The sequence below is a fragment of the Stenella coeruleoalba genome (genome assembly GCF_951394435.1).
Source record: "Stenella coeruleoalba genome assembly, chromosome: 4".
Classification (NCBI taxonomy): Eukaryota; Metazoa; Chordata; class Mammalia; order Artiodactyla; family Delphinidae; genus Stenella; species Stenella coeruleoalba.
This window is the reverse complement of record NC_137149.1, coordinates 69,495,730-69,521,609: the sequence shown is the minus strand read 5'-3', so window position 1 is coordinate 69,521,609 and position 25,880 is coordinate 69,495,730. Positions and strand designations below refer to the sequence as shown.

The window sequence follows — 25,880 nt, the reverse complement described above, 5'->3', positions numbered from 1 at the left end:
ATGCAACAGAAATATTTTTCTGTGTAATGACGTGCAGTATCATTCCCGCCCTAGTTGGGAGCTACATATTTCTCAGTGCTTGTGTTGTTACACAATCCGATACTTTCTTTGCCTAGAATACTGTTTGTTAGTCTGAAATATGATTATAAAGCCATTGAATAATTGCCCGCAGAGCCTATAACGTATTTTCCTTATGTTTCATTCGCAGGTGAATATATCGTTATGACGGTTTACTTTCACCTCAGACGGAAGATGGGTTATTTTATGATTCAGACGTACATTCCATGTATTATGACAGTAATTCTTTCTCAAGTTTCATTCTGGATAAATAAGGAATCAGTTCCAGCTAGGACTGTATTCGGTAATTATAATCATTTCTTGGGTATTTTTGTCCACCTTACATTTTGATCATGGGAATAACCTTTAGATATCATCTCTAACAAAATATTAAACAGTAATATATCTGGCTGTGCTAAGTAAAGAATCACATAAGGTTTCTATTTTTTTTTTTTTTTTTGCGGTACTTGGGCCTCTCACTGCTGTGGCCTCTCCTGCTGCGGAGCACAGGCTCCAGACGTGCAGGCTCCAGACACTCAGGCTCAGCGGCCATGGCTCACGGGCCCAGCCGCTCCACGGCATGTGGGATCCTCCCGGAACGGGGCATGAACCCTTGTCCCCTGCATCGGCAGGCGGACTCCCAACCACTGCGCCACCAGGGAAGCCCCTAAGGTTTCATTTTTAGCAGCCAATACAAAGTAATAAAGCTTGAGAGGATATGGGCAGTCCATCCCTTCCTTTGGGGCTCCACCAGATTTCCTTTATTGAGAACTGGCAGGTGAAGACCAAGTGTGAATCTGAATATAATTTCACTTTGGGTGATGTTCTTGGGTTCCTAGCTTAATGCTGTGTAATTGAATTAAAAACCATATCTATGTGTTGAAATGAAATGCATTGGGAGCTTAAAATAAAACAAAAGTCATGGATGAATGAATATGAAAACCTTAGAATAATTTGCCTTTTAATGAAGAGGAACAGAAGGCAAATGGTTTAAATGCATGGAATTGGAAGTATTATATGCTTAGTTTATTAGCTTATTGTTATATTCTACCTACATCTTTTTTTTCAGAATACTACACATTTTATTCTCTTTGTTTTTACAGTGGCTTCCTATATATCATATTCTTTTTTTTTTTTTTTTGCGGTACGCGGGCCTCTCACGGTCGTGGCCTCTCCCGTTGCGGAGCACAGGCTCTGGACGCACAGGCTCAGCGGCCATGGCTCACGGGCCCTGCCGCTCCGCGGCATGTGGGATCTTCCCAGACCGGGGCACGAACCCGTGTCCCCTGCATCAGCAGGCGGACTCTCAACCACTGCGCCACCAGGGAAGCCCATATTCTTAACCATATGAGGTCCAGAACACCTGAGTTTTCAATTTTTGTAGCTGAAAATAAGCCTTTTGCATATCAGGCTTGCTTTTAAATATTAAAATTAGTTATAATGATATTTATTTAATTTAACATATCTCTCTATTCTTTTTCTATTGATTGTGAGTGGCAAAAGCATTCAGTTATGGGATGAAAATGATCAGAATTGCTCTGGAATGGAGGTATAATCCTCACAAGAGATGCCAATTTCCCTTTGCTTTTTCTACTTGGTAGAAAGCCAAATAGAAGCCATGGTATAATATCCCTCATCACACAATAGCTGAAGGGATGCTGGTGAGAAGGAACTGGAGAGAATGGGAACTTCTCATCCCACCCCTGATCCATTTAGAGAACTTCTGATATAAGGGCATCTTAGTGTTCTCAGTGGACCTGAATGTGGGGTGTTTGCCATGGACACCCTCCCCCACCCCTTTAGGTTCACTCAAGAAGGTTTTGGAATCCTACCAGGGATACTCTTAGAGGAGGGTCAGTGCTGAGGGTAGGGTGTGACCTCACGAAGGCAGTGAACAGGTGTTATGGCACTACCTACTTCGTAGAGTTGCGAGGGTTCATTGCAAGTGTTGAGTAAATTTTAGCTATTAAAAATAGGTGTGAAAATGAAAGAGAAAAAAACACATCTAAGCTTTGGACTCCAATAGGTCAGGTTTTAAAACCCACATCTGCCACTTATTTTCTCCATCCATAAAACTGTGATAACACATGTCTCCTTCACAGACTAGTAAAGATTTAGAATTATGTGCAGTACTCATTACAGGGTATGTGGAGCACTTAGCACACATTAGTTACTCTTTACCATATGCTCTATTGCGTAGGGGAGATTTATTTTGTTATGACCTGGTTTCCTTGATTATTAACTGTTTTTAAAAGAAAATATGCATTATTATGTAATGCCAGACACTCTGCTAAATTCTTTTTTTTTAAATGAAATACAGTTTATTTGCAGTGTTAGTTTCAGGTGTACAGCAAAGTGACTCAGTCATATATATATATATATATATATATATATATATATATATATATACACACACACACACATATATGTATATTCTTTTTCATATTCTTTTCCCTCCGAGGTTATTACAAAATATTGAGTATTGTTCCCTGTGCTATAAGTAGGACCTTGTTGTTTATTTTATATATAGTAGCGTGTATATATTAATCCCAAACTCCTAATTTATTCCTGCCCCCACTTTCCTCTTTGGTAACCATAAGTTTCTTTTCTATATCTGTGAATCTGTTTCTGTTTTGTAAGTAAGTTCATTTGTGTCATTGCTTACATTCCACATGTAACTGATATCCAATGATATTTTTCTTTCTCTGTCTGGCTTACTTCACTTAGTATGATAATCTCTAGGTCCATCCATGTTGCCGACAAGGGATTAATCTGCTAAATGCTTGATGTCCATTCTCTCATTGAATGCAGTGAGAGAGTGATTAACCTTGGGTCTACACATCATGTCCAGAGGCAGCCTGACTGGGCAGGAGGTATCTGCTGAGGCTGAGAACCAGATCAAAGTCCCTTAACTTTTCCTCGTACAAAAAATATTAATATTTCAGGAACTGTCATCATTGAAAATAAAAATAAAATTACTTTTACACATATACCATCTTTTTTCTATGTTCCTAAATAATTTCTAGAACAGATAATATTGACCCATTAATGATGCCTTTGATTAAGAGGTAGTCATGTCAAAAGTGCAGACTCTGGAGCGAGACAAAAGTTGTAACCCCAAAGTCTACCACTTATTAGCTGTGAACCTTCAGTGAGTTATTTCTGCCTGTTTCCTCCTGTGTTACAACAGGATACATTGTTGCTGCTACATAGGGTTGCTAGGAGGATTCAATTAATTAATTTGTTTTTGGTTTTTTGTTTATTTTGGGATTTTTGCTTTTTTTAAAATTTTTATTTATTTTTGGCTGTGTTGGGTCTTTGTTGCTGCGCACGGGCTTTCTCTAGTTGTGGTGAGCTGGGGCTACTCTTCGTTGTGGTGCTCACGCTTCTCAATGTGTTGGCTTCTCTTGTTGTGGAGCACCAGCTCTAGGCGCCCGGGCTTCAGTAGTTGCGGTGCATGGGCTCAGTAGTTGTGGCGTGTGGGCTCTAATGCATGCGGACTTCAGTAGCTGTGGCTCGCAGGCTCTAGAGCACAGGCTCAGTAGTTGTGGCACACGGGCTTAGTTGCTCCGTGGCATGTGGGATCTTCCCGGACCAGGGATTGAATCCGTGTCCCCTGCATTGGCAGGCGGATTCTTAACCACTGTGCCACCAGGGAAGCCCTCAATGAGTAAATTTGGATAAAGCCCTTGGAACAATGCCTACCACACAGTAAATACTATTTTTAGTGTCATTGATTACTATGACAGCTCACGCTGCCATCTCCCTCATTTGAGAATCACTACTTGATACTATAATGTGAATGTTCTCAATATTTTCTAGTTATTGTGATTGGTTGATAAGCTTTGAATGCTCTCTTGGTTCATTATAAACTCATAGCCATTGTTTTGTCCCATTTGTCCGCAAATAATAGAAATTTCCAGTGGTATGGGGAGAGATAGCATTGATTATATATTATATTGCCCACCCAACATTTCCTATCCAGATGAGATACTGTAAGGAAATTAAGTAGCATGTGGTAAGGATACCGGTAACACTAATAATAATGATGATAAGATTTGCCATGTACTGATAGGGGTCATCTTATTTAATCTTCACGATAACTCAGCAAGGTAGGCATTATTAATTTCATATGGCTAAGGATATAGACTCGAAGAGATTAAGAAACTTGTATAAAGTCATATGTTTAAGCAATAGACCCAAGACAATTTCTGCCTAACTTTGAGAACTCTCCCATTTCTACTCTGCCTTTCTTTCTTTACAGGGGGTCTGGGGACATGGGGGCTTGTGGAGAATTCCAGAGCAGCTGAGTGAAATTGTATGGCTGTGTGCTGAGGATACTTTGTGGGTAGCTTTTTCCATTGGTTTCTTTCTGATTGTGCTCATGTACCAAGATACTGGTTTTGATTGACCAGGGAAATTATGCCCAAAAATTAAGTCTTCTAAGACCTAAGATATGTCCGAATGGTAATTATTAAATTGTTTATTGATGCTTTTGATGGTATTTTTTAAGGAAGTTAAGTTTTAAGTATTTGCGGGCACGTAAGCACTCTTTCATTTGAGATTCAGGTAAAAAAATTAATTCTGGTCTAGTATTTATCTTTCCAAATTCTCATTTTCCTCTTCACTCAAGGAGAGAATTTTCTGGATCAGGGGTGTCTTTCAAGATCATGCAAAAACAAAACCAAAAAAAAATCAGTGTAAATATGAGAAGTAGAGTGTGCCGAATTCTCTGGCAAGGGCTTCTCTCTCTAAAGTTGTGTGCCTCTAAGTTTTCTAATTATTCCAGTATAGTAAAACATGAAATCTGAGTAAATGCCAGCTGGCATATGTACATCATTACTAGTTCATTTTCTAGGAGTGGCTAGCCAAAAATTCACTCTTGTGTACAGTCTTAGCCTACTCGTACATGTCCTCTTCCAGCTTCTGGGCCAACCAATATGGTGCATGTTCAGCACTCTAAAAACAGGAACTGGCGTCAATACTTGAACGTGTCAAAAAAATTCCATGGTTATTAAGGTGCTTTCACGGTAGATGTGGTAACGGATGTACTATCTTCCTCGATGCAGAGGAAGCATGGCTTCTTATCTGAAAAGTTGGCATCTGTTTGCTATTGTGTTGGTGTTTATTTAACCAAATGTTCCACCTAAAAACAGGTGTAATAAGCCCATTCCTGTTGTGCTAGTGCTTTCTTAAATTTGAACTCCAGGCAGAGAAACTTTTTAATGTCTAAAGGGATGGCAACTTCAAACACTCAGCCAATTGTTTATGCCAGTTACTTTCTTAATTTTGCCAACAGTCATAGAATAGGAGCCATAATATCTGAAGGGTCTTTCTACAAACTTTAGAATCAAGTTTACCCTAGACAATGAAAGAGAGATGGAAAGCGGCCACATAGCCAATGTTTTTGCGTAGATGTCCATACGTTATTTAACATATTCATAAACCTGGTGATCCACCCTCCTTAACATTCAGAAAGTAATTTTTGGATTCATGGCTCAATAATTGAACTAATACTCTGCTTACCTGGCATTAATAATGGAATTTCTTCTCATACTGCAGGAGAAGACGAAGACCACTACTTCTGGTCCTCAGGAGAAATCGTTCTATTACCAAAAAATGTTCACAGCAACATGGAGAATCTTAAGTTGCTTATATTTGAGTTTCAGTTTCCTTTTGGATTATCACAGTATGGTCACTGTGAAATTTTCTGATTTCTGAGCAGTATTCTTATTTACACTGCACTGTTCATTTTTTATTTTCAAGTGCTCTCAGCACAATTTCTATGCTGTTAGAGGAAACATGCTTATTAATAAAGTTGTAGAACATTTTTGAATTCTTAATAGGCCATTAAACTTAAGTTGTTATGAATAAGAAGAAAAACCTTGATATATCTTTAAGTTTTGTAGCTAAAATTTTTCAGAATTAATTTAGGGTTTATTCACATATCTCACAATGAGCATGAGAATGGTGCCATTTTCCTGAGATTTAAGGTAGAGACCCTAAAAGTCCTGAGGTCTCTTTTCGAAACAAAGTCTACTAAATTCACAAGATTGCATTTTCATAGGCATTTAGGTATTTATATATTTGACTGAAAAACCACATTTTAAAATCTGTCTTTGACTAATGAAATGCTAAAAACAGCATGAAACTTTTTTTTAAAGGAATACAACCAAATTCTCAACTTTCTTCCTCTGTATAGTTTATGGAATGTTTTTGAAAGATCCATAGCTCAGAAGCTACACAGTTGCTCTAGTTTTTCCTGTTCTAAACATTGACAATTCAGAAGGGACTAGAAAGAAAATAGATTGATGAAGAGCTGAAAAATGTATTTTTATTTACAGTGCATTTATCATGTGCTCGGCACTACGTGAAATAAGGTAAATCCTGAAGCAGTGTTAGACATTCTGCCCTTAAGAAGTCTATGCTCAATCAAGTAGTGGAAACAAAGCTCACTCAGATGGAACAATTAGGGAACAATACAAGGCAGAACATAATTAAGTGCTGAGTTGAGAGGACAGTATTATTTCTCCCTACATCAAAATATTATTATTCTTTTATTATTGCATGGGACTCACTATTTTTTCAGTTTAACATGTGTTATTTGGCTTTCAGCTGTGGATTGGCATGGACTGGATATAGTTTATGCCTTCATCATTGTTATTGTTGTCATCATCACCATCCCCAAACACCTGGGTGTGTCAATTCAAGAGATTTCCTAGGCATTACATAGAATGAGTTTAAATGGATATGGTAAATCTCCATGTACATTTCCAAGCTTAACTACATAACATGGATTCGATACACAGAGAGGCACAGATTCAGAAAGGGACAATTGTGCACATATTAGCATCCCTACGTAATGCATTTCTCTACAGTTTCAGTGGCAAGTGGAATTCTTCCATTGAGAATGGGGACTGACTTTTTTCCCAGGCTGAGGAGAAGCCTTTTCTGGAGATGATATGCTTCAGAAGCCTATTGATGCGTGAGAAGTACCTCTATTCTTGTTGCCAATATTTTCCTGCCAACCACAAACTGATGGGCAGTAGATGCCCAATATTTTTAAAGCCAAATTATTCTAGAAGTCTATTTCTCAGAAGTATACCTATGTTGTTTTATATAAATTAAGCTATTTTACAACTAGTAAATTTATTATTTTAATTCAATAAGTAATATTCAGGTAAAGACTATAAATACATATAACTTGTGCTTTTTCTGATAGAGATTCTCAACAGCAGTGGGCCATGCCTCCCCCAGGAATTCTGATGCTTCAATTTTCATTGCTACCATCTTCCCACTCCTGGTTGAGAGTCAGTGCTTCACACTTTCTGTTAGGTGTGTGTTGAGTTTCTCAGGTACATTGGCCCAGGTACTAACATGAACCCAATATATGTTAGGTGCCTTACATACTTTTAATCTTCATTGTAAACCCAATAAGTGGGTATCAAATGAAACCAGTGAGTTTTCCTAACTTAATCCAACTCACACTGAGCCAGTGATTAGAAGAGCCAGGATTTGAACCATCTCTGTCTCTCACTCCAAAGCCTGTGCTAATTTCACTGAACCACTATGACTGGAATCTTACATCAAAGATGGTTTGGTTTGAGTTACTGTAAACTTTGTTACCCTCACCCCACCAAATTTCCAGGTCTTTTTGTTTGTTTGTATGCATTGAAGTAACCATAAAGTATTTTGTCTCTTTGCTCTTTTGCTTTGAAGGAATAACCACAGTGCTCACCATGACCACACTGAGCATCAGTGCACGGCATTCTTTGCCCAAAGTGTCCTATGCGACTGCCATGGATTGGTTCATAGCTGTCTGCTTTGCTTTTGTGTTTTCGGCCCTTATTGAGTTTGCTGCTGTCAACTACTTTACCAATGTTCAAATGGCAAAAGCCAAAAGGAAGACATCAAAAGCCCCCCAGGAAATTCCAGCTGCTCCAGTGCTGAGGGAAAAGCATCCTGAAGCACCTCTGCAGGTATTTGACTTAATATCCTTTAAGATTTCAGCATCTTGGTCAAATTTGCATTGCCGGGGAAAAGCTAAGAAGTTGAAGATCCCAATGACAATCTGTAAGTCATTTAAAAATCCAGAAAAATATTAAAGGATAATCATGCATTTATACTTTAAAATTGTGATTAGTGGCTTAAAAGTTAAACAGCTCTGCGGAGTGGCTGGGCCCGTGAGCCATGGCCACTGGGCCTGCGCGTCCGGAGCCTGTGCTCCGCAACGGGTGAGGCCGCAACAGTGAGAGGCCCGCGTACCGAAAAAAAAAAGTTAAACAGCTCTGGATGAGCTTGAGGTACACAGCTAGTTGTTTGAAAGTTCTTTTCAGGATTAAAAAATTTTTATAGAGAGGGGCAAAATCTTATGTATGTGCTTAAAAGAAACCTGTGGATACCCTTAAGTGGGTTGGAAAGGCATCTCGGTAGAGTTAATTGAACAAAGTAAAGCAGCAGTTCTTAACATAGCTCCACGTGAGAATGATCCCATGGGGCTGTGCCCTTGTATGGAAGAAGAAAACAAAACCAATAAATAAAAAGACCCGGGCTTCCCTGGTGGCGCCGTGGTTGAGAGTCCGCCTGCCGATGCAGGGGACACGGGGTTCGTGCCCCAGTCTGGGAAGATCCCACGTGCCGTGGAGCGGCTGGGCCCGTGAGCCATGGCCGCTGAGCCTGCGCATCCGGAGCCTGTGCTCCGCAACGGGAGAGGCCACAACAGTGAGAGGCCCGCGTACCGCAAAAAAAAAAAAAAAAAAAAAAGACCCATAGTTGTAGGTTATGCACATCCAGGACTGAGAATTCTTGTCCTAAAGAGACATATCTAAAAGGATATGAAAGCCTAATAAGAGCTACTGTAATTTACATTGGGCACATAAGTGATTCTGTGATTTAAAAAATTAAAGTGACTTTTTCCTCATGGAGGCCAGTTGTACAAAACTAGCAAGATCCTCATGAAAATGAGAAAGCTAACAGCCATCCCCTCCTCCCTCTCCTCCTCTTCCTCTGATACTCTGCTCTCTCTCTGTCTCTTTTTCTCACTCTACTTGGCTTCCTCCTTGAATCAACAAAATGTCAGTGGTCACATGCACAACCTTATTGCGGTTACCAGAAATGGTAGTCTAAAACTCCTTTTGTCTACATGTGCCCAAATCAAAATATATATAAATCATCAACTTTATTCTCTATAGGTGATAACTCATTCCCTTAATTATTCATACACGCATTCATTCTTTTTCTTCACTCATTTAACAACATACATTTAGTACCAACTATGAGCCAGACACTGTTTCTGGTCTGAAAAGCAAGGGTATACAAAGCCCCCTGACAAATATCTTACTCTGTATAACTTATCTTTCAGTGTGTAGGGAGACAGACAATTTAAAAACATATATAGTAAAACACTTAGGTGTGTTAGATGGTGATAGTGCTATGACAGTGCTGAAGCACCAAAGTGGGAAGGAAGTGCTCGAGCCTTGTGACAGGGGTGGGATTCAGTTCAGAGACCAGGCAGGCAGGGAAATCCTGCCATAGAAGGTGACAGTAGAACAATTAGGTTAGGGATTTAACCTGGCAAGGATTAACTGTTAAGGCTCCTACAGTTTATAGCTCTCCTCCCACAGGGCTCTGGACACTGGTTCTCTAAGAATGGCATGTGAGCAGATGGGAAGATTATTGTCCTTCCATTAAGTAAGTTTGGATAGCTTACATTTTCCTCTAAAGGAATCAGTTTCAACAAGATTTTCAAAATTATTACAATGAATTTTGTATGGTATTTTCAGTCAAAAAAAACCCCCTGATTATCTACAGTTTTATTCCCTTTCAAATTCCCCATCGGTAATTTTATGCCCTTTCTGCCTTTTACTGTTGTTTCATTTGCTTTGCTTTGTTGTGTTGAGGGCTTGGTAGAATAATTCTATTTACTCTCCCTTTAAAAAAATTATCTTGTATTTACTTGTTTACTTTACTTTTTTTTCTAATTACTGACAAGATTTATTTTAATTTCGTCTTTCTGCAAGTTAATGTTGTTACTCGTTTTTAGCTTCTTGAGTTTAGTTCTTATTCATTTATTTTCACTGTTTCTTATTAATAATAAAATTTCCTTTATTGCAATGAGATTTGCTTTGCATATAGATTTAGCCAATTCATAACTTTTGATACGTTATATTATTGTAATTATTTGCTAAGTATTCTGCAGTTATGCTGCTATTTTTCTCTACAAGCTCAGAATTATTTGGAAGATAATGTTAAAGTTTCCAAATGGGATTTTGTTTATTTGTCTCCATTGTATTTTTCGTTGTATCACTTTATGTTCAGAAACGTTACTTGTACAGATTTGAATGTTGTTGATATTTTCATTGTGCCCTGAGTTATGCTAAAAGCTTATAAATGTTTGATGGAAATTTAAAGGAGTTGACTGTTAGTTATTAAATTAATTTTACCTAAAACATTTTTATTTCACCCTCTTAATAAGTCACTTCTTGATCTTTCAAATACCAAGAAAGTTATGAAAAATTCTCCCACAAATATTATGAGATTGTGTTAGTGCGTTTTGCATTTTAACTATTTTTGGTTTATGTGTTTTGATGCTTCGATATTCAACATGTAAAGATTTATAACAGCTCTATTTTGATATCACTCTATTAATTTAATCATAAAATAACCTTTTTGGGGAGGTTCCATATAATGCCCCTTGAATTCTATTTGATCTGATTTTATTATTATTTTTTTATTCTTTCTTAATATTAACTTTTGTAGTATATTTTTATTGCTAAATTTTCCTATTTTTTTTTCTCATGTACTTTGGAAGCTATATATCATATTATTATATAACCAGTGGTTATCTTTAAGCTTTAAAATGACATATTGTAACTTATGACTTTCTAATAGTGTTGAAATTATAACATATACTGACTCTTCCATGTAGCTGTTAACTCCCCCCAACCCCAGGATTGCTCAAGTCTAAAGAGTCTGCATTTGGAAATACTTTATATATAAATTTTTTTTCTGTTTATAATGAGTTGATGTAGTTCCCTTTTCATTTTTGCAAGGTGATGAGGCTCCTTGCACTAGTGTTATAATAGTATAAATACTTGAAAGTACCCCTTAATCAGCGAAAGACCATTCTGCAGAATTTCCAAAGGTGGGACGAGAACTAATAGTTCCTTGAAACATATCTCTTGACTATTACAGCATCACTGGTGAGTGGTAGGTTGAGTACATCCAGTTGGCTAAGTCCACTCTTGGCAGCATGGGCCACATGCTGGGTGCAAATGGCATAATCAAGATTAAGAAGATGAAATTTGTTTGTGAAGGGCATAGAGTCATAGTATTTAAGGGTTGAGAAGTTTATAATAAATCTCATCAAAATATTCATCATATGTTTCATGTCCTATATGGTATGTAACCATATATGTATCATAACTTAGATTGCCACAGCAGCTTCCTGAAGAATATCTATGTTCTAAGGACAGTGATTAATGGGTTGGCCCACACATCCTCCAGAGTACATATTGCTGCCAGAGCACAGCTGGCTTTGGAGCGTCAGTTGTCATTGAATAGTTCAACTTTGAAGGTTGAGAACACATTAAAATTGAGGAAGGGAGAGAGAAAGAGAGGAAAAAAATATATATATAGATAAATAGGGAGAAGGAAATCAAGATGGGGAAAAAGTGTGTTAAGAGCAAAATTTTAAAACATGTTACTGGAAGGAAATACTCTAGTAATCTTATGAAGTTTGGAGTTTCAGTAGAGATTCTAATCAAACAGCTGAAATGTGCTTATTCTAATGTGTTCCAACTTGTATGGCTATTTGCTGATTTGAATGATGCTGCTTTGTTTAAACTGTGTTTAAACTCCTCATTTGAAATTGCCTTCAGTCTGCACAATACTTGATAATTCAATAGTCCTTTGGGTTAGCTCGCTAGTGGTTTGATTCATTGTCACCATATGTGACCTATGGACTGTTAATGGCCTGGCAGAGGTTCATGGTGACCATTTTTATTTCTTGGGAATTGGAAAGCTTATGGTTTATGGAATATTCATGAAGCAAGGAGAAATAGGGCAACTGGAAGACTCTTAAGAGCAGCTGTGGGCAGCTTGGGTATGTCTTTAGGCATCTCAGGAGGCAAAGCAGCTGTTTTGCTTCTGCTCAACATCACCATAATTCTGCCTTTGACTCTGTCCTTCCAATATTGAAGTTGAGCTCTATTCCCGTGGTTCTATCCTTCCAAACCCTTACTACTTCTTAGAGTACCTACTCGCTCACTGACTCAGGTGATTTGGATTAATAGGATGATTTGGAAAATAAATAACTATAAAATAAAACGTGGAGATTTCTTAATAAAATCATACTTAAAACTTACTTGAAAATATATTCTGTAGCCCTTGTTCAGTCAGAAAGTGTACATTAATGTATGTATGTTGTACGTTGTGAAAAAATCCAATGATATAATGACTAAAATTACTTGGACTTTTAAATTGCGTCAGGTACTATGTGATATGCTTTACATGTGCTACTTAATTTCAAACTCACAATAACTATTTTATAGATGAAGAAACTGAGTCTTTTCTTTAATATCTTTATTGGAGTATAATTGCTTTACAATGGTGTGTTAGTTTCTGCTTTATAACAAAGTGAATCAGCTATACATATACATATATCTCCATATCTCCTCCCTCTTGCGTCTCCCTCCCACCCTTCCTATCCCACCCCTCTAAGTCTTGAAGTTGTTGAGTGATGTAATCAAGGTAACACAACTAGAAATGGTAGACCAAATAGAATAGAGAAGAGCAGTGAAGCACGTTTAATGAAGAAGCTAATTAGTTCGCGTTTAGACACGTGGAAATTTCCAGAGTGGGACATTTTCTTCTATCCCATGATAACGATGACTTACTTTTTTCGAACTACAAGTGCGTATTTCTCCACTGTGCACCTTTCCTTTCCCATCTACCTAATTTCTTTGTCTATTTCCATTTTACTGAACTATTCTTCATAGACTTCTCAATATTATAGCGTTCATAGATTCTTACAAGGGTATTTGTAAAATTAAAGAGCTGTTTGCTCTGCTTAGAGTCTTTAAGAAAAAGATGATACAAAAAAGAATATATAAATAATTCAAGATACACCTTGGATTCAATAATTCAACTGTACTCATGAGAATATCCTTCTTTACTATCCATTCTTCAAAGTCAAACTCTAGCCCTATTTCCCAGATGAGGATCATTTTGATAGAACTTAAGGATGCCAAGGATATGGTGTTAAGTATCCACATCTACAAAATAATAATAGAATCTGCCAGAAAGACTGATAATGAAGATTAAATTACATCCTGCATGTAAAGTACATGGTACAGTGCTTAGTACCCAGTAAATAATAGCTGTGATTATTATTTTATCAAAGTACAGTTGATTTACTATATTATATTAGTTTCATTTGTACAAACATAGTGATTGAATATTTTTATAGATTATACTCCATTTAAAGTTATTATAATATAATGGCTATATTCCCTGTTTTGTACAATATATCCTTGTAGCTTACTTACTTTATACATAGTAGTTTGTATCTCTTAATCCCCTACCCTCATCTTGCCCCTCCCTGCTTCCCTCTCCCTACTGGTAGCCACTAGTTTGTTCTCTATACCTGTGAGTCTGTTTCTATTTTGTTCTATTCATTCATTTGTTTTTATTTTTAATATTTATTTTCCTTATTTTTTTTGGCTGCATTGGGTCTTAGTTGTGGCATATGGGATCTTTGTTTAGGCATGCAGGATCTTTTCATTAAGGCGCACGGTCTGCTCGGGTTTCTCTCTAGCTGTGGCGCACACACTCCAGGGCGCGTGGGTTCTGTAGTTTGTGGCATGCCGGCTCTCTTATTGAGGCGTGTGAGCTCAATAGTTTTGGCGCACACGGGCTCAGTTGCCCCGTAGCATGTGGGATCTTAGTTCCCTGACCAGTGATCAAATCTGCGTCCTCTGCATTGGAAGGTGGATTCTTTACCACTGGACCACCAGGGAAGTCCCTCATTCATTTTTTTTATATTTTAGATTCCACATATAAGTGATAACAAAGTTTTGTCTTTCTCTGTATGACTTACTTCACTAAGCATAATACCCTCCAGATCCATCCGTGTTGATGCAAATGGCAACATTCTTTCTATGGGTAAGTAGTATTTCATTGTATATGTATGCCACATCTTTTTAATCCATTCATCTATTGATGGACACATAGGTTGCTTCCCTATTGTGGCAACTGTAAATAGAGCTGCTATGAACGTTGGGGTGCGTGTATCTTTTGAAATTAGTGTTTTTGTTTTCTTTGGAAGTATACTCAGGAGCGGAATTGCTGGATCATATGGTAATTCTATTTTTAGTTTTTTGAGGAACCTCCATACTGGCTGCACCAATTTATATTCCCACCAACAGTGTACAGGGTTCCCTTTTCTCCACACCCTCTTCAGCATTTGTTATTTGTGGTCGTTTTTTTTTTTTTTTTTTTTTTTTTTTTTTTTGCGGTATGCAGGCCTCTCACTGTTGTGGCCTCTCCCGTTGCGGAGCACAGGCTCCAGATGTGCAGGCCCAGCGGCCATGGCTCACGGGCACAGCCGCTCCGCTGCATGTGGGATCCTCCCGGACTGGGGCACGAACCCGTGTCCCCCGCATTGGCAGACGGACTCTCAACCACTGCGCCACCAGGGAAGCCCTTTGTGGTCTTTTTGATGATAGCCATCTGACAAGTGTGAGGTGATATCTCATTGTGGTTTTGATTTGCATTTCCCTGATGATTACTGTAGCTGTGATTATTATTATCCTTTGTTTCCTTAAGCATCTTCAACATTTAAAGTCTGTATCACATAATTTACCACTTATAATATCCTGAAGTATTTTGCATAAATTGTTTCATATGTGATTGCTCTATTTACCTACCTAGATGGTGAGCTTCTTAATAAAACTGGTTATGGCTTCATTCTGTCTTCCCATACAGCCCATAGCACAGTGTTTAATAGTCACAGTTGTTTATTATAATGAGCCGACTATAGGAATCGAACCATAGGAAATGTGGGGCCTCTAAAAACCAGTATATTTATCAACAATTTCCAAAAACGTTTGTATTTTATGTAAAATTCTTCTGTAAATGTGAACATTAGGTGGATGTTAAGTAGTGAGCTAGAGCTGGGTCACTGTGAGGATTGTGAACAGCAGCTACTCATTCTGAGACACACTTGTCAGCGGTTGGACTTTGCTAGTGGACAACAACAGGGAACTGAGGACGACACTTTGAAAAACAAAAGAAAGCAAAACAAAAAGCCTCTGTAAATCTACAAGTGCAGCTATGCATTATGAGAAAAGCATAGTTTGTTGTCCTTGGGTCATTTTAGTCACCTCACTTACACAGGTATCAGTGCCTTTGACACCAGTGTTAAATACAGTGATATCCCAGTAAATGGTAATACACAAGCTTCATTCCATTCTAACAGGCTCTACAAACTAGGTCAGTTTCAGATTTTCATTTCAATCATTCTCAAAACTCCTCTTAGAAATGCTGTGCTTTAAATAGTTTAAGCTAACATGCAAAAAACTTTCATTTTTCCATTTATCCTTATTTCTCTCATTTCTTAACTTAGTTTAAAATCTCTTTCCTTGGCAGTTTGAATAAGGACATGATGAAGTATTGTCAGTTCACTTGACATTTCGGTGTGCTGGTGACAGAAGTTTAATGACGTTCTTTGAACCATATAAATTGTACCTCCCGGAAGCCATACCTTTTTCAGTACAGAATGTTCTGTAGTTAGTAATGCTCTTTAGGCAGTGAGTAATTGTTTAATTGCACAATTATTAAACTGGGTGATTTAAGTGTCAAGAATATCAGAATTATGTTCCATTTCCAACCATATTTTTCATATGGTAGTTTTGTTATGTGTCACATGCTGATTCGTCAGAAATCGTCATTTTGCTAAGGCAAGAGAGCAAATCTCAGGTAGTTAATTTAACAAGTGTTTACTGAGCAACTACTATGTACTAGTCACCATGCAAGGCACTGAGGATTCAAAGAAGACAAAACCTGGGCACTTAGTCTAGTGAAGGAGACAGGTTATTAATCTTGCAAGTGACTATATGTAGTATATAGAAGTATGGTCTGAATCTTGGTTTTAGAATACTTCAGGCATGCTTATAGCAGTATAATCTTACTCTCAAATATTCACTGCTACCTTAGACCTATGTGCTGAAATACAGATCTATATATCCAATTACATACTGGGAACCTATTTTATTTATGGCTACTTTTATGGAATACCTATCAAGTGACAGTAGGCTGGGAATACTCTGAGGGTAGTGGGGAAGTTGACATTCAACAATTAACTTCAAATAGTTAAATAATGATAAATGTGAAAAATGCTATGAAGGAGAGGTAGAGAGGGTCATGATAAATTATATCAGAGAGTTAATTTGAGACTTCAAATTAGCCTTTGAAATGCAAAAAGTGACAAGGTAAGGGATGTCATTCAAAATGACAAAGGGAGGAGAAACGATCAATTTTAGTAGCTTATTGAAGCAATATTGTGCATATCTTGGTAATTGTTGGTAATAACATCACACGGGAAGAAAAATGCCAACATTAGCATCATAATTGAATGGCTATTTTCTCCTCCAGAAGGGGGAATGCCATAATTTCAGTGCTGCATCAGGAAGGCTTGATATATTGCTAGTGTTCAAGGAAGTAGTAAGGCATCTTGTAAACCTAGTATAACACAGTTTAAGAGTGTGTGGGTGTGTGGGTGTGTGATATAGATATAGATTAATAGTAAACGTGTCCATTTATTTTCATGTATTCTGTGTTTACAAATATGACAAAGGAAGAAGCTGTGAAGTGTATTTACATAGTACATAGATTGGGGGAGGTAGCTTGTCACCATCATTGTCATCACCATCATTGTTATTTATTTATTGTCTTCTACGTGCCATATATATATATATATATATATGGTGCTAGTTGCTTTACATGTGTTATCTCTAATCTCCACAATACACCCTGAGATGAGTTGTTGTGTTGTTATACACATAGTTTTATGGTTGAGAACACTGAGCCTTGGTGAAGTGTTTTGGACACTTTCAGATGCACTGTGCTGTCTCTCACCTAGAGAAAACAGGCAGGCATCGAGGGATTTTGTCTCTACTCTCAGTTTTCCAGTGTAGCTTTGATCACACAACCCAATATTTGAGTTTGAATTTCTCTGTTAGATGACAAAGTTAAGCAAGATTATATCCAAATTCCCTTCTAATGTAAAAACCTGTTACTACAAGCTCATCCACTATCTATAACTAATGCCATCTTGCTTTATACTCTTTAACATATGCTTACTTTCATAAGAATGGATTCTAGTGAGGATGGTTCTTTTGGGGTTCACTGAGACAGGTCAAATTAAATATTCAGATTATTTTATGCTCACTTACACAGCAAAAATCCATACTGTTCCAACAGCAATAAGAGCATCAACTGATCCTGTGTTTAGTATGCACCAGAGAGTATTTTAAATATTTTACATATATTCACTTATATAATTGGCATAGCAATCCTATCCCATTTTCATCCTGTTTTATAGATGACTAATTGAGGCACAGAGTGGCCTAAGTGATTTGTCCAATCACACACCTCCTAAGTAACTGAACCAAGATTTAAACCCAGATGGTCTGGCTCCAAAGTCTAGGTTTACAGCCCCTAGAAATTGCCACCCCTCCATTGTAACCTCATCCCACACTGCTGAGCCTCTGCTGTGCCTACCCTCACACACTCACTCCCCAGCCCATTCATCATTTTTCTGGAGGTTGTCTTAATGTTCACATTGTTGAAAGTGTAAGCCGTACTATAAAACTCTACCCCATTCATAAACAAGCCCTATCCCTTAGCTGGTGGTTCAGCTTACATAGAAGCCAAAATCTCAAAAAATTAGCCACACTCTCCAAATTTCTAGTTTTGCATAAAATCTATGTGGATTTTCTCAAGGCTAGAAATCACCAATTGATTGAGGTCATTTTGACTATAGACCAATCCATAGTTTTCCCAATTTTTTGACATTTTAAACATCTAAAAATGTTAAAAAGAATTTCTCTTAGTTTTGTCTTGAAATAACCGATCTGACATGCATTAATTTATTCAATCAACAATATTTATTTACAACATATGTTCAAAAGAATTCTGTTGTCAAGGTGGTGAGAAAAATTTTAAAGAATTTCAAAAGATAGTTTTTGCCCTAAATGAATTTATACTGTGTCAGGTGACAGTATATTGATGTAAATAATCAGAGGAATAGGTATTCTGTAGGGACCAAGAGATGTAAAAAATGTGCTGAACTTTGGGAGGAGCTGGTAGGAGAACTCAGTCTGGCAGTGAGGTGTATTTTACTGATGGTCAGCAGACAAAGGAGAGTAGCAAGGAAATAAGCCAACTCATTACTATAAATATCATTAGTTTGGTTTGTGATTTTTATGGGCTAGCTTGAGGATCACTCTAGAATTGCTATACAATTAATAAACTTTTACCGCATTGTTGGAATTTTTATTACTTCTCCATTTACTCTGTTCCTTCTCCAGCACACCTGGCACAAATTTGCTAAGAATCTAGCAGTTGCTCAAGAAACACCTACTGATTGGTTTCATTCTTCCTATAACTGAGATAGATGCTCAGTTGTCAGGGATAGCAATATATGAAGGAACTGTACGTTTCCCCAGGTGAAATTTTTGTTATGAAAATTTTTTCTTAATGGTGTTTCGAATTATTATTAATTTGGTGATCTTTTTCTGTGTTAGCAATGTGAGTGGGCCAGCACTTCTTTTTAGAGGGGAAAAAAATTCAGTCAGCTTCAAAAATATACAGACACTTGAAACAAATTCCCTCAATGTTTAGCTATATTTTCCAGCAAGTTCTCTTCCCTAAGCTACTGAGTAAGATTATTCATTCCTTCTGGTTTATTTGGCTAAGCTGCCAATTTCCCTTTTGCTATTTTGAGGGGCTAATTTTCCCACAACATAATATACATCGCTAAATCTCCAGCTTTTCTCTCAGCCTCAGATAATTTAGAAGTTTCAAGATGCATCAGTTCGGGTATTACTTATTTCATTTCATTTAAATAAAATCAGAGGATATTATGCATAAAAATGTCTTTGGCAGAAGGAGATTATTATGTATTTTGGTCAATTTAAGGAGAGGGCATTTTCTACTCAGATTGTATGGCATGGTGTGTTTTTCTTAATATTTTCTAGTATCTCACCTTCCAGGAGTTTCTTACCCTGCTTAACTTTGAATAATACATCATATTCTTTCACAATGTCTCTTTTGCGGCTTTTATTTGTGAGCCTGAATTTTCACATTCCTCTTGCTTAGCTATACTGTAGGATTCTATTCTTTCTCCTTCATTAGCTCTTTCTTGAACTTTGACTTTAGTTTTTAAAATCTACTGTCTTCATATAGACAACTAGCATGGGCATTTCTTTAGTCCCTCCAGCGTCATGACTCCCTAATGATGTAGTCCAGTGAATTTAGCTTCTCTCTCAAACTCTCTCTCTTTTGGGAGTAGTTTGGCTAAAGCAGACTTTTTTACTTACTTTTTGTTTGGCTAATTGAAAACAATTGTAGGTTCCATAGTCAGAGAAAAGTCTGTCTTTAGGGAATTCAAAGAGGACAATGGGGGTGTGAAGATGAGGTTGGGGGTTAGTTTCCTTGTGAATGCTTTCTATTTTTTGCTTCCCTAAAAAGTTTTTACTAAGTCCAATCAGTTTAATGTAGATATCGAGGAGTCACTTGAAAGTAAAAAATTGTACCATGAAAATTTTAGATAAAGGGAGGGAGGTAGGGAATAAGAAGGACGCCCGCCATTTAGCACATCTGCACTTTTTTTTTGGCCAGGTTGTTGGCATTTGAGGATTAACATTTCCAACATTTCTTGGCAAAAGGTGGTGAGAACTCTGTATTCAAAGAGCAGAAAGTCAACTCTTCATATACAAAATGAGTATATTATTGTCTCCAGCTTATCCAACTGTGAACACTTGTGTATATCTGGGATTATTAGTCTGTTGAACAGATTTTTATTTTAAAAGAAAGCAATTTGAAGGATACAAACTATAAGACCAATGCTTAACACAGAGCCTGGCACCCAATAAATGCCCTTCCAATATTTGTTGACTGAGTCAATGAATAAAAGAATGAATGCAATGTGGTCTCTGTGAAATGTTACTACTACTACTAATGACCGGAAAGAGAAGTCCTAGATGACAACAGTAACAGAGAAAACTCCCATAAACCCATTCCAGCACTGCGTTTTTATTTTTGAGGCCCACACAGAGCTTTGGGATTACTGAAGGAAATCTAGATAACTCTTTTATTACCCTGAACCTACGTGATTTCTTTGGAACTCTTCCCTAGGAAGGAACTGCTTATCTCTGCCTCTTCATTGTCTGTGCATTTGACTCTTAGTTTTGTTGTTTGGGTTATCTCTGTGTCTTAATATAGATGAGCTACTAGATGGGAGATGAGAGTCATGCTCAACTCTGCTGTTGAGGCTATATCTAGAAAACAAGAAAACGTTCTCTGGTTGCATGTGGAAAAAGGATCTAATCGATAGTCTTCTGAGAACTGGTTTGAATGGAGAAGCTCTGGGAAGGGCATCCTGCTTGGAAGGTGAAAAAAAAGAAGCCTCTGTGGAGCTTGAAAGGTGCTTCCCTGGAAAGTGAGAGAGCTGGATAACCATTTAGTAACTTGCTAGTTAGACTCTCAGAGCAGATCCTTAACTGAAGAAATGTTGACAGCAGCCATGAGTGGACAGCTGGGCACTTGACCTTCCCTGGCTACCTCTTCCATGAAGCAATGAGCCTGTGATTTGTTTTGAGAAAAGCCAGGTTTTATTTGGTTGAACCATGTAAAAACACCATTTTTGCTGGTTAAAAACAATTTTTAGAAAGTCAAAACTGGTCTTTTGAAATGAAGATGAGGCCAAGATCTGACTTTTAATTTCCTTTATCAGCTGCCTCTTTTTGACAGCAAAACAGGTAATTAGTAAGAAATTGTGCTAGTGATTATAGTGATTAGCATTTTAAAATTTATTAGTTAGTTTATTTGTTTTCAAGACAAAGATTGATTTTGGAGCTGAGAATGTCAAAACTTTGGAGCTGTACTCCTGGTGCCTGGTGGGGGCACGTCCTCTGTGGGCATCTTAATGCTCTCAGTAGGATTGTTTTGTTGGTTTGTTTATTTAATTTTGACTTGAAGCCAGAGGAGCTTCAACAGGCACTTTCTCCTGTGCTGAGCTCATTCTTGCTGCTTCTGCAAGCAAGAAACCCGCTTTGCTAAAGCCTTAGCTGATCCTGAAAAATGTTAACATGCTTTCTGCTTAATGTTTGCCATCGGGCTGATCTAAAAATGGCACCAAGGAGGTTACCTATTATCCACAGAACAAGAATACATTTCAGGACAGAAATAGATTATGGTCAATGGAGGCTTGATCTGCTGACAGAAAGTTATATTAGTATCCCTAAGCAATTCATAAAAAGAGGAGATTTTATGTGGTGAATCCTGTTTTTTTTTTATTAAAAAAAAACTCTCTCCTTTAGTAGCTTTCAATATTTAAGCTCTTTTTCTCTTATTTTTCCAGTGTTTATTTGTTGAATTGCATTCATCTTTCAAAACTCCATAAATCACTCATTTTTGCACATTTGCAACGGGTTTGTAGCCGTAGCCAAATTTATTTTATCAAACTCATTACTGCATATACTTTAAAGACATGTATGGAAGCATCAAATGAGGTAGGATTTGGGATAATTTAAAAATAATTTTTTAAATGGAACATGCAGTTATTTTCTATGTGATCTTCAAGTTCCTAGCAAATTGGAAATTCTTGTTATTTTTTTCAATTAATGTATGATGGATAGGTTGACGCTCTCTTTGCCTGTAAATACACAAGTTTCTGCCTGTTGACCTACCAGTAAACATTTGTTCTGGACAAAATATCCTGGCTTGACCAATGGAGTGTATGGTTACCCTAATGATGGAGCAGAAGTCTTCCTCTAGCACTGAAAATTTGCTAAAGTATTTCAGTTAAATGTTTTCCAGATAACAATCTGAATGTATATGACTGTAATATGCATGCTAAAATGGAGTCAAAGGTTAAAATTACAATCCATAGGGAATTTCAGAACCTCCTGAGGCAATCTAATTATTTGCTACAATTAACTTCCTTGTTACTATCTAGTCATTCTGTAGCCATTAAGTGGAACTAGCCACTCACAGTATTAGAAATTAGAGCATCTAAGTTATGTAAAATCTTAGTGTCTAACTTCCAAGACTCATAAACTTGAAGAAAACAGAGAAGTAAAAAGGATCTCAAATCTTCATTGTTTGTGCAAAGTAGGGGCGCATTGTTCTATAATGTAAAACAATTAGATATTGTTGTTTTATTCTCAGAGATTTTATTATTGGAGTGTCTTCCTCATTTTGGAAAAAAAAAGATACAGAAAGATGTAAAATTTGGGGCAGAAATATGTAGGGTGAAATCAGAAGTATCAAAGTTAGAAGAGAAATACTGAATAAGATATCTCTTCTGTGTTACTTGCTGGGCTCTGTTTTGTGTATTACCTAAGCACTTCAATTTTTAGGGTTTTTTTTCTGTGAAGCACTAATCGAGGAAATCCTAAAGTTTCAGCATATATGTTGGCCTGAATGAGAATACATGCTGGACTTGTACTGGGAAGAGAGGGTACAAATCCAATTGTCACCTTCTGGATAGAACACTGCTGTTATTTGGGATTCTGGGATTCTGCTGGATCGACCTGATTTTGCACTGAGTAGTAGAACCTGACTCGTTATAGAGCTGTTCATCTCAGCAATAGCTACATTAAATATGAACATTGTATATGTTTATTCCAGGCCAATCTGCCAGCACAGTAGAGCTAGCACAATCATACACTCTCAGCAAGGCAAGCAGTGAGACAGAATTTGTTGTTGTTTTCTCACTAGCTCGCCATAATGTGCTTCCCCAGTTTGAATGCTTTCTGCAGCCTGATTATCGTGTTTACTCCGTGGTGTTCTTTCTTCATGTCATTAATATCCTATTTTCTGGCTGAGGTTCTCTTTATTTATGATAATAGTTTGATAGGTTTCCAAAGGATAAACAAGTGTGATTCTTTTAATGGTTCAAGTACAATTTGGAAGTGGAGTGGCAGTCTTATGGCTGTTTCAGATCAGCCAGCTGTGTTCATGGCCTAGGCCCCAGCTAGGTTCACTACTAGAACAATTTTAAAGGGTGCTGAGATGATAAAGACATTAGCCAGAAGCCTCCTGATATACTGATGGTAGATGATAGATTAAGATAACAAGAACATATGTCTAAGTGGACTGTGTTACCCCTTGTAACAATTCGGTGCTACCATTTCCACAGATGCACTCCCCGTGCTGAGCAGATATACCTGTAATTCAGGTCGGAAAATCCCAGTTATCCAGGTACCAAAAAGAACCAAAAAGCTAAATTAGGTAAAAGCACTTTTTGGTATACTGTATTGTGCCAACCTATATGAATATGCCACAATATATTTAGTTTCAGTGCAAAGCTAGTTTTTATGATACCCGAATGCTTCGAAAGCTGACAATGCATGAGTAAAAAGGGACTCTCTGTTAAGGACAAAAATTTAATCAGAAACTCATTCCAAAGTTTAATTTCAGTGTTCAGTTTTGGGGTTTTTTTTCAGTAATTCAGCAAGCTGACATTAAAAGTTGCTCCAGTCCTCTTTTTAGACTGATCATTTTAACTGTTCCCTCCCTAATTACTCCACCAAGCAGAGAGAAAGAGCCTGTGAAGCCTGGCTCCCAGGCTTTTTAAGAAATTAATGAATATTGCAAAAATTGTGTTGTGCCAGAAATCATTTTTCAAGACGGCTGCAATGAGAAACCCCACCCCCACCCCACCCCGCCACAGGCTATCCATCCCACATGCATTTCTTACAATGTATGGCGGACTCTTTGTTCCCTCACCCTAGAACCTGGGTGGACCTATGACCACAGTAGAAGTAGTGCTTTATGACTGTGAGGCTGGCGACTCAGGACTGCTGTCTTGGATCCAGTCACCATGCTATAAGGAAGCCCAGGCCACATACAGAGACCACAGGTAGGATATTCCGGCTGACAGTCCCAGCATCAATGGCCAGGCATATGAGGGAGGTGACTCCAGTACCAGCTGCTTTGACTGAAACCACATGAGAGACACGGAATGAATGAGAACTGCCTAGCTGAGTCCAGCCAACCTCCAAGCCCACGAAAGATGGTGTTAAAATGATTGCCGTTGTTTAAGGCCATGATCACTTGGGGTGATTTGTTACGCATCACTAGATGGCTGGAAAACACATCTTTTAAGTCAGACATACTCAAGTCAAATACTGACTCTTCCTGCTGCTAATGAGATGATGTCAGCCAAGATCTCAAATTTCTCTAATTCTCTTTGTTCATCTTACAGATGTTTAATCTGGTATACTGCAGGTGCTCAATCAACATGAGTTTCCCCAATCTCCTCCCTCCCTCCCTCCCTGCTTCCTTCCTTCCTTCCTTCCATCTTTTCCTTTTTTGCTTGCTTACTCCTTTCCTCCCCTTCCTTCCCATGTAAATTCAATGGAGTGCAGCTGCTTTTGTGGTAGGCCATTTTAAACCGGAATATGTTAGTACCAGGTGTGGATTTAATTGGACCTTTACTTAGAATGCAAGCAGACAGAATTCAGGAGGCTTTTTTTTTTTTTTTTTTTTTTGGTGAAAACTGCTGAATCACTTGTTCCAAAATCGCCATAAAATATGCTCAGACCTTCCACAGACAGTGTGTGTGGTGTGATCAAGTGCCTTGGGGGCGTGGGGTAAATACATTTTTAAAAAAGGAAATGTTTCCATCAGTTCACAGTGAACATTATCTGAATTCAGTTCAGGCGAAGAATATCTTAAAGAGCTAGATAAAGGGAATGAAGGCATGAGCAACATGTTATTTGTAGGAATGACATACATTATCTCCTTGGCAACTGCAGGGTGGCATGCAATTTGGCAATCTATGTTGTGTCATCTTGGATGCCTGGAAGTCACTGTTTCCTATGGAAACAAAGGAAAGAACAACATGAGAAAAAGAGTTCTGATTTTAGTATGCTGAGAAAGTATTTTAAAACCGAGGGGCCAGCAGCCTTTCACAACAGAACCAGAACTCAAAATGGCATTAAATTTTCATTTATTAATTCCACAGTGCTTTAGAATATGGATGAGATCCAGATTTGCTTTGGCCCTGCTGAGCTTTTTATTCATGCTTTGTGGTCAAATGATGACTCCAGACATTTTGTGTGGAACTTTCAATGCCCTGGGGTGTAGTAGGTCTTGCAGAAACATTAGGACGTCAGCTTACGCACGTTCATTTGTTTACTCATTCAACAAATATTTGTCTAGTGTCTAATTTGTGCCAGGCATTGTGCTGGGTTATTGAGGCTACATAGACCCTTTGCCTTATGTCTTATCATCATCTTGTCACATCCGTGGGATATTGTGGTAGTTCTTTATTTGAAGTGAATCAATAATTTAGAAAACATTCATTTAGCCCCGGCCTGGAGAGCCTATTATATTGGAGCCAAGGGATAGCAGAAATGAACCACATGGCTGCGTGATATTTGATGGGGCACAGAACAGTTCTCATCATGGCTTTTCTTTGGTCAGTGATTTTGTTGAATTTTCCTAGGTACAGTCAGCTTGTTTTCATCGCCAGCTTCCAAGTGAATGGCTCCCAAACATTTATGATAAGGACTCATGCTCAATATAATTTC

At 37.8% G+C, this 25,880-nt stretch overlaps 1 protein-coding gene across 2 annotated transcripts in view; it reads left to right on the top strand.

The window, feature by feature from the left end:
* The window catches only part of GABRA4 (gamma-aminobutyric acid type A receptor subunit alpha4), a 66,437-nt gene that overhangs the window by 21,568 nt on the left and 18,989 nt on the right, over positions 1 to 25,880 (top strand). Inside the window, exons 7-8 of one of the 2 annotated variants that reach the window (XM_079920698.1) lie at positions 209 to 361; positions 7,777 to 8,036. In XM_079920698.1, coding sequence (XP_079776824.1) covers positions 209 to 361; positions 7,777 to 8,036 — 413 coding nt within the window. Of the gene's footprint in view, positions 1 to 208; positions 362 to 7,279; positions 7,343 to 7,776; positions 8,037 to 25,880 lie in introns of those variants that run through there. The other variant, XM_079920699.1, reaches the window with a different exon arrangement.